The sequence below is a fragment of the Syngnathus acus genome, chromosome 2, assembly GCF_901709675.1.
Source record: "Syngnathus acus chromosome 2, fSynAcu1.2, whole genome shotgun sequence".
NCBI classification, from domain to species: domain Eukaryota; kingdom Metazoa; phylum Chordata; class Actinopteri; order Syngnathiformes; family Syngnathidae; genus Syngnathus; species Syngnathus acus.
This window is the reverse complement of record NC_051088.1, coordinates 12464158-12481779: the sequence shown is the minus strand read 5'-3', so window position 1 is coordinate 12481779 and position 17622 is coordinate 12464158. Positions and strand designations below refer to the sequence as shown.

General features: G+C 42.3%; 1 protein-coding gene and 1 long non-coding RNA gene across 7 annotated transcripts; one reads left to right on the top strand and one right to left on the bottom strand.

The window, feature by feature from the left end:
* The first annotated feature begins 208 nt into the window (after positions 1–208).
* Positions 209–12184, top strand: LOC119119590 (tumor necrosis factor receptor superfamily member 14-like). Of its 6 annotated transcripts, XM_037246052.1 has the most exons (10): positions 223–268; positions 3735–3831; positions 5232–5357; positions 9663–9727; positions 9798–9932; positions 10693–10848; positions 11092–11179; positions 11260–11423; positions 11521–11553; positions 11944–12184. In XM_037246052.1, exons 3-10 carry the CDS (start codon positions 5338–5340, stop codon positions 12048–12050), a joined length of 768 nt encoding a protein of 255 aa, XP_037101947.1. In that variant the 5' UTR covers positions 223–268; positions 3735–3831; positions 5232–5337; the 3' UTR covers positions 12051–12184. The 6 variants fall into 6 exon arrangements, with proteins under 6 accessions (XP_037101945.1, XP_037101947.1, XP_037101946.1 ...); XM_037246050.1 differs by lacking the exons at positions 9663–9727; positions 9798–9932 and adding an exon at positions 1788–1884 and having other exon boundaries at positions 209–268; XM_037246051.1 differs by lacking the exons at positions 223–268; positions 9663–9727; positions 9798–9932 and adding exons at positions 1403–1429; positions 1788–1884.
* Positions 2007–3735, bottom strand: LOC119119592. The gene is made up of 2 exons (XR_005097357.1): positions 2519–3735; positions 2007–2126 (listed from the first exon to the last, which is right to left on the bottom strand). It is a non-coding gene; the product is annotated as an uncharacterized LOC119119592 (long non-coding RNA).
* Positions 12185–17622: the final 5438 nt, after the last annotated feature.

Here is a 17622-nt window from a genome sequence, read left to right as displayed (position 1 = left end):
CTGCATTGCCGCTATGCCATTGCCAGCCGACACACTTTATGCCGACATTGATGTTTTAATTTCTTTTTTGTTGGCTTGTAGTTGATGGTGTTCTTATATATCGAATGTGTTTGTGTTTGAATAAAAGGTTGAAAGGTTTCTAAAGTGATTCGTTCACTTAAAAGAACCGTTCATTCTGAACGGATCGTTCACTCACGAGCCAACACGAGATTCAAATCAGAACGAAACCGAAATATGAGGCCTGACAAAATATCTCGATGAAAAACAAGTAAGTTACTCCCCATACTAGTGTGTTCGATTTGACGTATTTCATTTACTAGCTTGCCTGAAGAAGTATGCAGTGAAAGCTATTTTCTTCTGGTGTTTTCAGCTGTTGTGCTCGATTTGGTTCCCCCGTGATCTTGTTCCCACTGGCGCTAGAAAGCGAAAAACCGATGACGTACGGTGTTGTTTTCAATAAAAACATGAAGAACTCACGGTTGCGTTTGTCAATTTTAATCTTTAGAAAGGATTATTCTCATTTGATGTCTTTAAGTTCATTCGCGTTCTGCCGTTGAAGCGGGGTGCATTCAAAGACCAGTCGTACAAGACGGAACACCAAAAAACAAACGATATAATTACTTGAGCTCTGCATAAACCTCGATGCAAAGAAACTCCTCTTTTTGGGTACCATTACATGCTACAAGGAGTATATATTACAAAATTGTGATCATCATTTATCCAACCATTTGATTACTCCGGTATTTTCAAAGCAAATTAATATTGTTGCATTTATCAATTTGCTTTAAAATGACAGCGCAATATAATTAAAGAGCTCACGTAATTATATCGTTGCTTTTTGGTGATAATTTAAGTCAAGACTTGAGACACGCATATTTCTAATAAAACGATGCTTTATACTAAATACATTTCTCCACTGTTCTGTTGATACGGTCGTTTTCTGTACAGTCAGTAAATCATAGAATGGCTGCAGAAATGAGCTTTAGCAAGTTGAACGTGCAAGTTACTCTTCACGGCTAAGAAACACGAGTCCACTCGGAGACACGAGAAAAAAAAAACCTTTGGAGAAAAGGACAAAAGTTGCACAAAATGAAATCATATCCAGTCGTTTTGATAAAGACTCATTGTAAGTATATGAAGAAGAGTCACTCACCGTTGTCTTCTGCGTGTGTTCAAATAAGCGTAAGCGCGTGTAATGAAAAGTTTTCTGGGAGGACGCCAGTATAATGGGTGGATGAGCAGATTTGAAGTCATTGTGATGTCAATCTATTCAGGAAGAATGTTGTGCAGGAGTGGTACATCCTTCTCTTGTGTACAGGCACCGTGAGTTGGATTGCCCCATTTGACGGCGTGCGTGTGCGACCAAAGGGGGGGGGGGGGGGGGGGGGGGGGGAGGCGCGGCGCGGCATGTTGTCCTGCGAGTGAGAAGGCGAGTTTCAAAATAAATGTCTAGAAATACATAATGGTATAGTTCTCTGAACATCTATGCCTTTGTTTAAAAAATAAGTATATACAGATGTTGTATTGAAAATGCGTTTGCACATGTAACTACCTTAAGAAATTTCCCAATGCACATTTGAAAACAGTTCCTCATTATCACTCCAACCATTCCAGTTCTGCAAATGGGAAGCTTAAATAAGAGCTAATGTAGCATTTCAAAAAGAAATACTTTTGAATTCCAGTTACCACCAGTTTGCCAGTCTTCTGTGGATTCTAATGCAATTTCACTTCTCGGAGGTATGAAAAGGGACTTTTATTAACTTTTAAAATGTTTTCTTATTTTCCAGATCCATCTGATTTGAAATCATTTAACATTTTCAACTTGGAGAAAGCATCCGAAGCAGAATGGTGTTGGCAAAGAAACTGAGCTTACATCGTGTGCTGGTAAAACAAACTGACTAATTCATATTAGTATCAAGCTTTTCTATCCTTTATCAATGATTGATTTGAACACATGGGCTGTTTTGATTGGATAAGTTGAAAGATTACACAAAAACAACTGCAAGTGTACTTTTCCTCATTTCATTGACTCTCATTGTTTATACAGTACAGTGGTGACCTCTAAATATGCTAAAGCCCCTTCTACTGATGTCAAAATATTGCTCTGACGTGATGTGTAATCAAACCTGGTTCTAGAATGGACTTCTGCAGCTGAGGCAAGGAACAGATGCATTGAACTCCAGGGGTATTATATTGAAACATAAGATCAGCCTCTTGTTCAGGGCACAAACGTTTGGGACACCCCTCGTGTATCTTTGGCTTCATTTTCAAACCTGATCTTGTCGAATCATTGGTCCTCATTGACTGGTAAACATGTTATGTTCATCGTCTGCACAAAAGGTCAGGTCACAATAACTCCTGACAATTTTCTTCTCATGACTATGCCTATGTCTGCACTGTGGCTCAGGTGCCGAAACAGTAGCTTGATATGAAGGTAGATACAAATGAAAGGATATTGGAAAAATGAGGGAAACCACCTGATCTCACTCCACAAATTGCTGTCATATGTGAATGGAACGCTGGTAAAATTGTTGACATTCATCTGTCACCTACATATAATTTTGTATTTGTTCCTTTTTTAAAATATTAATAATAACTAGCAGCTTCGATTATTATCATTATGGATAAGCATTTGGCTTTTGATAAATGTAGTTTCATGTCGCGCCTTACATCTAACAATGGGACAACCACAAAGACTGTGAAAACAGTAAATGAAACCACAAATGAATATACATTATTAATATTTAAATACAGCAGTAGAGCAATAACAACAAAGTCAATAGATTGTGCAATTGGGGTAAAAGATGTTTTTTTTGTACGGGTGGTGATCATTATTCTTGCATACGCATGGTCTGACGAGGTGTTAAATCTGTTCACACAGTAAGAACAAATATGAGTAAAACTTATTGATGAATCATCAAAATTTTGTATGCAGACTTTTGAAAAAAAATTGGTAAATTTGTGCGGACGTAAATGCTGTGTGCGAATGGGGCCAATTCTCCTCAGATTACACAAGAGACAAGACACTGCCCACGCATGGCCACACCTTGTGTGACTGGACAGCGCACTGGTTCTAGGTACTTGGTATTGTTGAGACGGGGATGGAATGGATTGCTCTACTATTTCACATTTGAAACGAGTGGGGGCATTGAGACGAGGCGAGCGGCTATTTTTTTTTTTCTTTTCTTTCTTCAAATGCAATCTCTTGTCAGTGGTTGACTTTTGCATCGCCTAGCTGATGATGTCATCAGACCGCAGGACATGGCTTCAGTAATCCATGTCCTTCATCTGCTCAAAATTGGGCATTATTACATTCAGAAAGACGGAATTATCGGCACAGCCTATTTTATATAGTTCATTAGATTATTATATTTCATTAGATTGTGCCGTGCAGCAATTCTAGTCTGCAAAGCTCGAGTTGAGCTTCGACATGGCTCCAGGCCCACAGTTTCCGTTGCATGAATGACATTTAGAAGTTTTTGATGTCACTAAATATTTCTGTTTCCATCATTTCTTATTTAATTCTAGTCAGAAATGAAGGGTTAAGGTTGGTCAAGCAGTATTGCCGAACTCTGAGAGTCCATTCTGTCAGTAGACAGTAAGATAAAAAAAAAAGAAAAGCAACAAAACAATTGTGGGTGTCTGATCTGTGTATAGTGGGTGTAAAAATGGCAATTTTTGCACTTTCTCTTTATTATTCCAGCTATAATACGCATCCTGTTGTCTCTCCATAGATCAGCCTGGTCTTTGTCTTCAGATGTCATGCACTCAAATGTCATCAAACCCAATATCCGCTCAATGACCAGTTATGTTGTCCAAAGTGTCCAATTGGTAAGGCAAAAACCTTTAGCAGCTCCTTTCGCGGCAGACCTTTGCACCCTCGGTGTAGGAAGGAACGGTTCCGCAGGTCCTTCATTCCCTCTGCTGTCAGACTTTACAACATGCGTGGCACCTGATACAATTAATGTGTTTCGTCTCGACTAGCGGCACTTGTGTTTGTCCTTGTCTGTTATTTACCCTTTTTTTGAAATGTTGGCACTTGCTTTATTCTTGCACTCGTATTATTCTTGCACTCATATGCGCTGCTGTGACAAGTGAATTTCCCCACTGACGGATGAATAAAGTTCTATCAAATCAAATATCAATTTTGAGTTAGCTCCAAGATGATTGAAGTAACCTAAAGAGATGTATGAAGGTTTTCTACAAATTGTGAGTAAAAAAAACTTTGCCTTTTAAACAAAGCTGCATGCTCAGCAGCTTCAAGATTTGAGTGATCTTTGCTGCACAAAATAAATACCGTATTTTCCACACTATTAGGCGCACTTAAAAACTTAAAATTTACTCAAAAAAACACTTATAATGCAGAGCGCCTTATATATGGATCAATTGATGAATTTGTTGATCCATACTGGTTGTACACAGCGCTCTGTCAAAATGTTTAGTACGACTAGTAAATTACAAGGTTGCATCGCTTCCCAGCATTATGGCAACCGTGGTCAGGGGGCGTCACTGAATAGCTGTTGTACCCGCGAAGCTATTTCATTTCAAAATAGGCTGTTCCGTTAATGTTTTTGAGTACGTTTACGGATCAATATCCAACGGAATCATAAATAAGCAGCACCAATGTGTTAAATCAGTCTTTAGTCGGTTCCGATCACTTTTATGGGAGAGAGTTTGAGAAATGCGATTGTTTACAGGGGGCTGCCACGACACTTTGCTGAAGCTCATGGGAGTCTGCGAGCTGAGGCTCATGGGAGTTTGCGGGTGGCTAATGCTATAATGATAGCTGCTATACCCACGAGGTTATTTCATGTCAAAATAGGCTGCTCCGTTAATGTTTCGAGTAAATTTACAGATCGACCATGGAAGGGAAACACAGGTAAGCAGAACCAATGTGTTAGATCGAACTTTAGTCAGTTCCGATCATTTTATAGGAGATAGTTTGAGAAACGCGATTGTTTACAGAGGGCTCATTGGTTATTGGCTAGTGGATGCATACCGCAACCCTAGTCAACCTCAGTTTGTTGCAGTATAGCTTCTATTTTATGCGCCTTTTAATCCGGTGCGCCCTATATATGAAATCATTTCTAAAATAAAAAAGTCAATGCGGGTGCGCCTTATAATCCAGTGCGCATTTTGGTGCGAAAAATACGGTACTCCAATGAATGTCTTGTGATGTGATTTTGTTTTTCTATCCTTGTGGACATCTATGCATCTGTTCTTTGCAACAGGAAGTTACGTTAGGAGCGACTGCACCGAACGCGGCAGCACATCATGCCGGCCGTGCGTGACCGGAACCTACATGGATAGCCCGACTGGGCTCAAAATTTGCTTCCCATGCAAAAACTGCAATGCAGGTAAAGCTCATGTCATGTGTTCCACAACCTCAAACATATCCTGATTGGAAGACAAGGCCTGATTGGAAGACAAGGCTGTCATAACTTTAGTGGCGCGACCAAATTTCTTGATGCTGGAAAACAGTCATCAATGCTCTACCTCCATGATTCCATTATGCTCCATAAGAAATTTTGCTAAATAATGCTAACGAGGTGCTACGGCAGCTACATGACCATTAGCATCATACAATCTAGACACCCAGAGCTTGTGACAATTTTGCAAGTGACTTCAACCATGTAATATTCAAGGACACTTTCCCAAGATTTAACCAGCAAATAGCCTTGTCTTCATGAAGAAATAATACACTGTGTGCATTATATTGCTGTATGCGCACTGGCTCGGTTTTGCCCCTCTTATTTAATGGGTTATTGGTCTGTTATTTATTCATCGCTCATTTTATTTTATTTATTATTTATTATTTATGGTTTGTGCCTTCTTGTTTTTGTTTTGTGTCGCCTACTTGTATGTCTCGTCACCGTGGGATGGAGGAAACGGAATTTCGGTTTCTTTGTGTGTCTTGACATGAAGGGATTGACAATAAAGCTGACTTTGACTTTGACTTTGACTTTGACTTTGACTTATAACATACTGTGGGCATAGAGAGAACTCCAAGCTACTCGGCGACATGGTCACCCTGCTGGCACCTTCGCTCTGTCTTCAATGTTGAACTGACTGTCCCGTAGGAGGCTGCTGTAGGGGAGTCAAAGATCCTCAAACACTCTGGCATCAGACGCAGAACAGCACGAATGGAGCTCTCATGCATTTGGGGATTCAGTGTGGAGGGGAGCATACTTGGGATACTAGGTGGTGCTGATGAACACTCTGGAGGTGTTGGGGCTTGTCATTGAAACACCAAGGAATCCATCCATCCATTTTCTGTACCGCTTGTCCCCACGGGGATCGTGGGCGTGCTGGAGCCTGCCCAGTGGTCATCGGGCAGTAGGCGGGGAACACCCTGAACTGGTTGCCAGTCAATTGCAGGGCACACAGAGACGAATAACCATTCGCACTCGCACTCACCTAGAGACAATTTGGAATGCTCAATCAGCCAGGGAAGTGGGAGGAAACTGGAATGCTTGGAGAATACCCATGCAGGCATGGGGAGAACATGTAAACTCCACACAGGGAGGGCCGGAGGTGGAATCGAACCCGCGCCCTTTGAACTGCGAAGTTGATGTGCTAACCAGTGCTCCACTGTGCCGCCTTAATTGGAGGCCACTCTACTGACGTCAGTAAATCCGGTGGAAAGGAGTGACCCCGACCCCCAGCGTGGAAGCCTTAAAGCAGTGGTCCCCAACCTTTTTTGCACCACGGACCGGTTACGTGTCAGAAATATTTTCGCGGACCGGCCTTTATATAAATAAATACCGTTTTTTTCCGTGTATAATACGCAAAATTTAACTAATTTATTGTCCTAAAATCTGGGGTGCGCATTATACATGGGTACAAATTTTTTTTTAATATATATATTTTTTTTCTTTTTTTTTTAAGAAAATCATGGTACAACAAAACCAACAACAGGACTGACCGACAAAGACGTGGAACAAAAAGACAGGGTGACATTACCAAAGACAGGAACAGACACCAAACAGACATCATGACAGTAACACATGCAATGATCCGACGGTGAGCGAGGGGCAGACAGGACTTAAATACAAAACACGTTACAAGAACAATAGTGTGTTTGTACTGTGCTCTGGTCATTTTGTCAAAGAAGGGATAATAGTCCTCTTCTCTTCTTGACTGACAATGAATGTGATAGTTTAATACAATCAGCAAATAACAAAATGCGTATTACAGGTAATATTTTATTTCACAACACTTTGCCTTGTTCCTTTCGTCTCTGCTGTTCACTTCAAACACGCTCCATACGAACGCAATGCTCTCGTATCAGACGCTTGCTCGATCACCTGCTCGTTTGCTGTCACAATGTACCCTACACAAATCCGAAACATTTGTTGCGGCTCCGAGTTACGACGAGGGGCAAGTTTTGGTTTCCAAGGGTGTTTTTATTCCTCTTCAACGTCTCTCCCATACAGAGCCGCCTTTTTCACATGTCCGCACGTCACTTTCCTCTCTTTTCATCTGATCGCGGTGGTGCCTTTACGGGCAGTCGGAGAAATCAACGCCAACAAAAAAAAATACATCCAGCCTAGTTAAGACCATACCAAAGACTATAAAAATGGGACCCATTGCCTCCCTGCGTGTGTGACGATCATTGGGACTTAAAAAAATAAATAAATAAAAAATAAAATAAAAAAAATAAAAAATTGGGTGCGTATTATACATGGGTACAGGCTTTTTTCCAGCATCAACATGCCATTTTTAGGGTGCGTATTATACATGGGGGCGCATTATACACGGAAAAAACGGTATATTTATATATTTATTATTTAAATATTTATATATATAAATAGGATGAAATAAAATGATACGACTGGCATAAAACCAAATATAAACCACATAAAAATAAAACGTTGAATTAGTGGGAGCACCGAGCTCTTTTCTCAGAAATGAGCCGTTCCCATCTAGGCGTAATCGGAGACAATGACACCCGAAGTGGTTAAGGTTTGTCTTTAAATGCAGGATGCTTGGTCTCCATGTGCCGAAGCAGGTTTGAAGGCTTCATTGCCTCGTTAGCTAGCCTTTCGCCACATATGCGGAGTGCACTTGGCGCGTCAGAGTCACCTGTGGCGATAAATCCATATTTTAAGTAGGACTCCAGAAATGTTCTTTTAAATGCAGCTTTCCTTTTCTGAGAAGTCGTAGCCTCTTCTTCTTCAGTGTCCTCATTGGACGTTTTTCCCTTTCCGAAGAAGCTTTCCAAACTTCTCTGTTTCTTGCTCATTTTTGCTTGCCTCGCGGGCTTGACTGTGGTGACATGTCACGTGACCGAGACGAGCGCCCTGTGTCAAGAGTCCTTATTTTTCAGATGCACCGACAGATGCAATTGGGAGAGATTCGCCAAATTTTTTATATTTTTCAAAATAAATTCTTACTCATTTTTGCTAGCTTTGCGAGCTCGACTGGGGAAACATGTCACGTGACCGGGACGAGCGTCTTAACATGAATGAATTGATCGTCAATGGAAAAAAAAAAAAAAATGTTTTTGGTTTTCCTTTTTTTTTTTTTTCCTGTGCGGCTCCGCGGCCCGGTACCAAGTGACCCACGGACCGGTACCGGTCCGCGGCCCGGTGGTTGGGGACCACTGCCTTAAAGGACTATAACAGCTTGTCCTACTGTTGTATCAAAGTCTGGACTCATCCAGTGACTATTCTGGACTGAGCAACTGGGAACCAATGAAAGACCCGATGACAGCCTGGAAAGGCAGCTGGCATGAGGAAAATACCCCAAATTGGCCTGGCCTGCCACAGGCTAGCTACTAGTAGCAGGAGGAAACTGCCACCATGTAGTGCACAAGTTCCACGCTGCTACGGCTACAAAAACTATAAAAAAAGAAGATATCCTCAGAATCAGCTCGAGTGAGGGAGGAACATGACTCATTTGGCGGACAGCACGATATCAAACCCAGGAACAAAAATGGCTACAGGAACTCCACCACGTCTAAGCCAAACGCTTCAGAGATGCAACTGTGGCTGGGCTGAAGTAAAGTCTCTTAAAGTTGGATCCATCATGGCAAGAGAAAGTGTTTGGCAGGTGTGGAGCTGGGTACTCGCATCGACCACTTCTTCTAGTAAAGTCAAGTGGTGATCAGCAGCAGGGTCAAGCTCACAAACTGCACAACATCAGTCCCCCTCTTTTGGAGGAGGAGGAGAAAGAACCAGACGCAAAAGTGGTTTGCGAGCTCAGTCCACTTCAACCCACCGTCAAGAAGAAGATCCAGGGACAAAGACCCCTAATTACCGCTGTAATTACCGATCCCTACATGAACCCACCGGATGCGCGAAAGGTACTGTGGAAATGGACGACATTTTTTTTGGCAGAAGCGGATCATACCCAGAGTGGAGAAGAGCGGGAGGAGTCCTCATACCGACGGAAAAGAAATCTTCATCCATTCTGGAGAGGAGAATCGTGTCGGTCTTTAGGGTTTATAACATCAAGTCCTATTGTTGAATTTAACAGTGTTTCTTATCTGCTTATATTCCCTTGTTACTTTTCAGATTTTGTCCTCACAATTTAATAATTTCTAGAACTTCAAAATTCATAAATTCCCATCATCAGGCTGGTCTGGTTTATATTTGCTTGCATTTTTTCCCCCTCACTTACCTTCTCTCTTTCTACATGTATTTGTCTCGGTCATCCAGTCTCCCACGTTCTCCTGCGCAGCTGAGGTACAAACAACATCCAAAATATTGTGTTCACCGCCGTGGTATAAAATCAACATTATTTTGACTTTATTTATGTTTGAATCTTACTTCAGATCTTTTACTCATCTTTAGGTACATCGATCATCCTGTTGTGTTTGCATCGTCTGATTTCATCTGGTTCCCACGGCCTTCCCTTGTTTGTCGTCACTTTAAATCATCTACGTAGGATCACGGAAACCACTCTGCTACAATTGTCTCATAATGACAGTAATATCTCGAAATACGTATCCTCCAAGAATTTGATTTCTCCAATTGCAACCTTTTTACATACAACTGTTTCCTTACATGGATTTTTTTTTACATCGCACAAAAAACTGGAATGTATGTTTTGTGAAGTAATTCTGTTCATCTGCAGTGCCACGAAAAAGCAATCCGCTAGCATAGCTCTTGTAGTACCGGGAGTTTTCCCACTCTATTGCAAAAATGATTGTTCTGTGAGATAAATAAGATGGACCGTGAGCTTCATTAAGTCACTAAAAAGATATTTTTATTAGCAAAAGCAGGTTTTCTTTGACAAACATGTAATTTTTCAAGTCATGAATGAAATGCTAGGAAAACATTTGGCCCAGGGTGAACCTAGATTGCTGAACCCTGGCCTAAGGTGACACTTCTCGGATATCGGGTCATACGATACACTACAATGGCGGCGTTTGATACGGTCACATCTCACGGCATTGTCGAGAGAATATTGAAACCAAGATACAGTAATGTCGTACCAATTTATAGGAAAATGGCCAAATTTGCGAAAAGAGCAAATGATACATACTCAATACTACATGGCATTGTATTTCAGTTACAGAATAAATACAAATGAATTGTGTTTAGAAAACTGCTGTTCAAAGATGCAGTACTTTGGACTTCAGCGCTCTGGACAAGTTTTAACCTCAATGATTGTATCATTTTGTGTAAGTTGGTTATATGTGTTATTGTCCCTTTCTGACGTCGCATTGCTCACCTGTGTTTTTAGGATCTGGTCTAGAGATAAAATTGGAGTGTACCAGGGAGTTAGACGCAGTGTGCCAACCGCTGGACGGCTTCTACTGTGTGGACCAAGTTGCGGATGGGTGTATTGAAGCACGAAAACACAAAGACTGTCAACCAGGGCAATACATAAGCCAAAAAGGTTCATTTTCTACTAGCTGCTTGTACTTGTCCACAACTTCATGAAACAAAAGGAAATGACGGACCGTGTTCTTGTTTGTAAAGCTTCTTGTCACGACTCACTCGATACTCAATGATTCTTAAAACGCAGGGTTATTTTTCAAAAGCTATCAGATTTCGTACATAGGATGCGAGCTGCCCTTTGCCTCGTGCCAGGAGAGATGCCGGAGAGTGCACTTGATTATAACATGATTGACATTTCCAGGAACGCCATTTTCGGACACCGTATGTAACGACTGCATCGGGGAAACGTTTTCAAATGGAACTATTACGTTTTGCCATCCACACAGAAAGTAAGTGAAGCTTCACATCAACTTCCTGATTCATTCAATGTATCTTGAATTGTTTTTCAAAAACATTCTTGTCGTTTCAGATGCGACTCCCAAAGATTTGTCAGAAGACCAGGAAATGCATCAACAGATGCTGAATGTTTGCAAAAACGTTCTCGTGTGGGCAGCATAGTGATTATTTTAGTTGATCTAATTGTTGTAGTTACTGGCTGTTGCTATATCTTTACGAGGAAACAGACTGCAAAGGGTAAGTAGATAACATTATGATAAAAAAACAAAAACAAAACTGGCACTGTAGTTTTACTAATTTGAAGTGTCCTTGGCTGGTTTTTTTTTTTTTACAGAAATACAACTAGAGTCAACTCCCATACAAACATGTTGATCTGTATCCTTCCCGCTAATCTAAGAGCATCTCTAACCCGGCCTATCTCAGCCTCCTGCCACGCACCCACTTCGTTTATGTCAGCAGAATCAGCAACATCTCGGATTCATTTGTTTGTTGGGGAAAGTTTAAAGGAGACAAGGAGGGCTGGAATGGCGGCAGAGCAGGACGACGAGGCAAACTGACGAGCCGGCCAAAGTTAGTAAAAAGTTAGGAAAAGTACCAGCAGAAACCATTCTAAATATGTGCCAAAATTATTGGGATTTGGGTTACTTTTCCAGATAGTGTGTTAAAGCATGTTGATTGTATGTTTTAATTCTTGGATTATTTTACGTTAATGTTATGTTAGGTGGCTCGGTGGTGTCATGATCGGGAATGGAGCAGGGTTTATTGAAGGGAAGGGAAGTGGGCAAACAAAGACACAGACGGGACAGAGACTCACGGACAGCAGACAGGCAAACAGAAGTCCACTCGGACACGGAACAGAACTGACCGTGAGCCTCCACACAAGACCGAGGTGTAAATGGACGAGCAGGACAGGAACACTAGGCGAAGACACAGACAGGTGACAACAGTAGACACCAACAAGGAGGAACACACGATCAGGGTTTAAATACATGAGACAACATTAAGGTGACAGACATTAAAGTAATGAAGGGGTATGGCTGAGGGAAGTTGCCGGCCGAGCGCGCTCTGGCACGGGCGTGACAGGTGGCGCACTGGTTAGCATGTCCGCCTCACAGTTAAGAGGGCGCGGGTTGCCCGATGACCGCTGGGATAGGCTCCAGCACGCCCACAACCCCCGTGGGGACAACACGGTACAGAAAATGGATGATATTATATTATGTTATGTGCCCGCTCTGCATCCATTGCAGCCTGGTCATCCTGGAAGGGGGATCCTCCCATCTGTGGTTTCTTCTCAAGGTTTCTCACTTTTACCCAGTAGGGGTTTTTCCTTGCCCTCCTGGGAGTTAAGATCAGGGGATGTTGAGAATAATTGTCAATTTTTGATACTTGTCTGTGATTTATCTTAATGGTGTGCTTATTTAAATTAATCCATCCTACATTGTGTTGCGTTTTTCTTTGTTTTTCCTGACCCTCTTCCTCAAGTCATCCTGCTGATTTTTATTCACGCTCAAACATGGTGAATAAAAATTCTTGAATCTTGAATTTTGAATCAAGGTTTTCCAAAGCAATGTTTTTTGTGTTTGTGTGTATGTGTTGAATCAGTGTGAAATTGAACAGTTCTTTATATTTTTTACATTCATATTTTTTGTGCATTTTTGGTTTTTAAATCAACCAATGCTTTTGATTGTTTATAAATAAAATAGCAATGTTTTTTTTACATATTGTTTAAACATTTTTCAATTGTATATATGTTATTACATTTGCTCAACTTCAAGGTTCTTCTATTAACCTATAAATCACTGCATGGCTTAGCGCCTTTTTAACATTTAAGACACGTTTAAAGACACATTTCTATCATATGGCCTTTAACTAACCTGTAGTGGCCGATTCGGCTGGAGTTTGTTTTCTCTCAGACCCCCCCCCATCCCCGGTTAGGTGGTTAGGTGGCACCCAAGCTGACAGCGGCTATCTGGATTCTCGTGGGCCAATTCAGGATGGGGGAACTGCAGTTCAACGTGCCCTCTCTGCATCCATTTCAACCTGGTGATCCTGAAAGGGGGATCCTTCCATCTGTGGTCCCTTCTCAAGGTTTCTCATCTTCCCCTGGCAGGTTTTTTTTGAGTTTTTCCTTTCCCTTTTGGGAGCTTAAGATCAGGGGATGCTTTGAGAATAATTGTCAATTTTTGTCTATGTGACTGCTTGTGATTTAGGGCTTGTAGCGTCTTGAGGAAACGCGTAGTTAAACCACCAGCAAAGAACCCAGGAGACTGTACTAGCTTGTAATTTTCTTTACTGAGCGGTGAAAACTGCAACAGACGTTACATAGTGTCAGCCAATGGCTGATGAGAACATGAAAATAAAGTGCGCTCATCCAATACAATTTACAAAATAATAGCAAAATATCAGCGTAAACATTAAGATTAAAACGACACACGACTTACGGCATTGCCTTGTTAATGAATCACAGCAGATGGCAACAGATGTAAGTCTGACCGCATTCCACAGCATGGCTACTTGATAACATCCTGGAGACGGCTCCGCGAAACCGGAAGTAGCGCGGCGAAACCGGAAGTAGCGCTTCACAACAATACTTTTCGACTTAAACTATGAATTATCTATTATTACAAGATCGAAATGATTACTTAACTTATTGGAACATTTTTACAACATTGTAACCATATGAAATTATTTATTGATGAAATTACGGCCTTAAAGGCAACACACTCCCCGCCTGGCCCGTAGGGGGCACTATAAGCTTAACTAAACCTTGAAAGAATCAGTCCTTGGGGAGGAGGAGGATGATTTCCGTCACTGGTCGCATAAACGTCTTTATGTTGCCTTGGTCACTGACCTTAACTTCGACCCTTCTTACACGATTGTCCTTTCCATGGAATGTTGCAGTGACCCGGGCCATAGGCCAGCTGTTGCGTGTGACCTGCTTGTCTTTGAGCAAAACAAGGTCACCGACTTGCAGATTTCTTCTAGATTGAGTCCATTTTTGTCTCCTTGAGAATGATGTGTTTAGCGCGAGTCATTTCGTCCAGTGTTTGAGGTAAGTGACATTTGTGCCATCCTTCGCATTCTCTGTTTGGATTACTGCCATTGAATGATTTTGCGATGTGAATGAGGAAAGCTGTTGCTCTGACCAATGACTTGAAGGTAGAGAAGCGTTGGAAGCTTTTACATGTGAGGACTTGAAGGTTAGTCGCCAGTGTTTTAACTTGCGGCCTTAATTCGCAATCTTTTTCTGGATCAATTAACTCAAACTTCCCACTTGCTTGGTTTGTTTCTGCAGATGAACGATAGATGAAGGATGGTCCGGTGAACCATATTGTTTTTGCCAGTTGAGATGGTGTGAGTGATCGTGAAGCATGATCTGCGGGGTTTTCCTCTGTGCGCACATAATGCCACTGTTCTGGCTTGGAGGACTGACGAATACGCTGCACTCTGTTGTGGACGTATGTGTAGAATCTTTTTGACTCGTTGCAGATGTAGCCGAGAACTACTTTACTGTCTGTGTAAAAATGAACTGCATCCAGCTGTTGGTCTAACTCATCCTGAATTAGATCGGCCATCTCGACTGCCAAGACGGCGGCGCACAGTTCAAGCCTTGGTATAGTGGGTTCTGATTGAGGAGCAAGTCTTGCCTTGCCCATAATGAATCCTACCTCAACTTTGTCATCTTGTTGGACTACTTTCAGGTAGGCTACAGCACCAATTGCTTTGGTTGAAGCATCTGAAAATAAATACAGTTCGTTGCGTTCTGCTTGCCTGAGAGAAGTTGATGTGTAGGTTCTTGGGACGTGAAGCTCTTTAAGATCTTTTAGGGAATCTCTCCAACTTTCCCATTTGTTTTGCTTGTTCTCCGGAAGAGGTGCATCCCATTCTGAACACTCTGATGATAGTTCACGGAGTAGCGCTCTTCCTTGGATAGTGACAGGTGCCAACAGACCCAGAGGATCAAAGATGCTATTAACAGAGGACAAAACACCTCGGCGAGTGAATGGTTTAATTGCAGTGGCCACTGAGAAGGTGAAAGTGTCTGTCATTATTTCCCAAATGAGACCTAGGCTTCGTTGTGACTGAGTTTCTTCACCTTCCAGATCTAGGCCTTTAATGATTGTTGCACAATCGTCAGGACAAAAGGCTTCTGTGACTGCTCGAGAATTAGAGACAAACTTGTGCAGACGCAGATTGGACTCAGCAAGAGCGGCTTTTGTTCTTTGGAGCAAGTCAATTGCTTCAGCTGGAGAAGGCACAGAGATCAAGCCATCGTCAACGTAAAAATGCCTTTCCACAAACTCGACTGTGTCGGCGCCATAGTCCTTTGCCCCATCCTGGATGGCTTTGCGCAATCCATAAACGGCTACTGCAGGTGATGGCGAGTTTCCAAATACACGGACCTTCATTCGATATTCGATGACCTCCTTATTTATATCATTGTCCTTATGCCACAGAAAACGGAGATAGTTCCGGTGGTCATCACGCACCAGGAAACAATGAAACATTTGCTGTATGTCTGCCATAATGGCAACTGTCTCTTTCCGAAATCGTAGGAGGACCCCAAGCAAACTGTTGTTCAAATCAGGCCCGGAGAGAAGGACGCTGTTGAGAGAGACGCCGGAATACTGGGCACTGGAATCAAAAACAACTCTGATCTTATTGGGCTTTTGTGGGTGATAAACCCCGAAAGTTGGAAGATACCAGCACTCTTCACCTTGTTTCAGTGGAGGAGCCACTTCAGCATGACCATTGGAGAAAATGCCTTGCATAAACTCGACGTATTGCTCTTGCATTTGAGGTTTTCTCTGTAAGTTTCTTTTGAGAGACAAAAACCGACTGACTGCAAGCTCCCTGTTGTTTGGCATCTGTTGGCGAGGTTCTTTGAAGGGAAGGGGTGCTACCCAATTATTCTTGTCATCTCTATACATTCCTTTGTCCATAATCTCCAAGAAGAGAATGTCCTCGATAGATGGAGCTGGTTTGTTGTCGTTTTCTGTGCGAATGAATACTGTTTTTCCGAGAGTTTGTTCAGGTGCCTTATCCTGTCTTTTAGTGCATGGCATTGCTGTGAGTTGCAGAAAGTTGTCACAGAGTCCGAAAACTGTTGGACGGCCATTTTCGAGAATCATCGTCTTGAACGTGTTGACTGTGTGTTTATGAACCTTACCCCGGCACACCTCTCCAACTACGACCCACCCTAAATCTAGGCGTTGGGCAAACGGAGAATGATGAGGCCCATTGACTTGTTCTCTAACCTTGTGTGCACGTAAGATGTCTCGACCTAGCAACAGGAGAATTTCAGCCTGAGGATCTAACTCAGGAATGCATTTGGCTATGAGACGAAGATGAGGCTGGTGCAGCACAGCGCTTGGAGTTGGGATTTCACTCCTATTGTTGGGAATGTCTGGACATTCAATAAGAGGAGGTAATGGGATGATGACTGATTCATCAAGCGACTCGATCAGGAAACCTTCAGCCATCTTGCCCTGTGTTTCAACAAGGCCGGAGCATGTTCTTAAGTTGTAGCAGAAAGGCTTAGTTTTAATATTAAAAAGTTCAAAGAACTCAGGCCTAGCTAAGGAACGATTGCTCTGGTCGTCCAGGATTACATAAGCTTTAACTGCACTGTCTTTTTTACCCTTTGGATACACCCTGGCGAGACATATTTTCGAACATGAGCGACCCCAATGACCTTGGGCACACACCTCAGTACAGCTTGATGTTACGTCGACATTGTCGGGTTGTTTTTCTCCCTCCCCGCCGTCCTCTTGAGCAGGTGAAGGAGCCTTGTTTTGAGGTGGAGGGCCTGGATGCATGACGGTGTCGTGCCATGTGCTGTCACATTCAGTGCACTTTACTGTAGATTTACAGTCCTTAGCGAGATGAGTGTCTGAAGAGCAGCATTTAAAACATATTCCTCTCTCTTTGAGGAAGGCCTTTCTTTCTTCCAATGATTTGTACCTGAATGTCCTGCATTTCTTTAGTGGATGTGGCTTACTGTGCAATGGGCAGTTGTTGTTTATGCCGTTGTTTGTAGTTGTAATGTTTGTTTTGTGCACAGCGATAGGTCTGGGTGAGTTAAAGCTCTTAGGGTTGGATCTTTCTTGTTTAATGTACGTTTGACTATTTTGTTGGGTGAAACTTGGGTCATTGCGTTTCTTTGCCTCTTTGCAGATGAACATACAAAAGTAATGGAAGGGTGGGAAACAACCATTATGATCTTCTTTGTAGTTAGAACCATGAGTCATCCACCTTTCTTGGAGTGGGTACGGGAGCTTGTCGACTATTGGACCTATTCCTCGTGAAGTGTCCAGATACGACAAACCAGGAAGATAGCCGTCTTCCTTGGCTCCTTGAATCTCTTGGAGGAGATCCCCTAGTTCGCGCAGTTTGACATAGTCCTTTGTTGTTAATCTTGGAAAGCTATCCAATC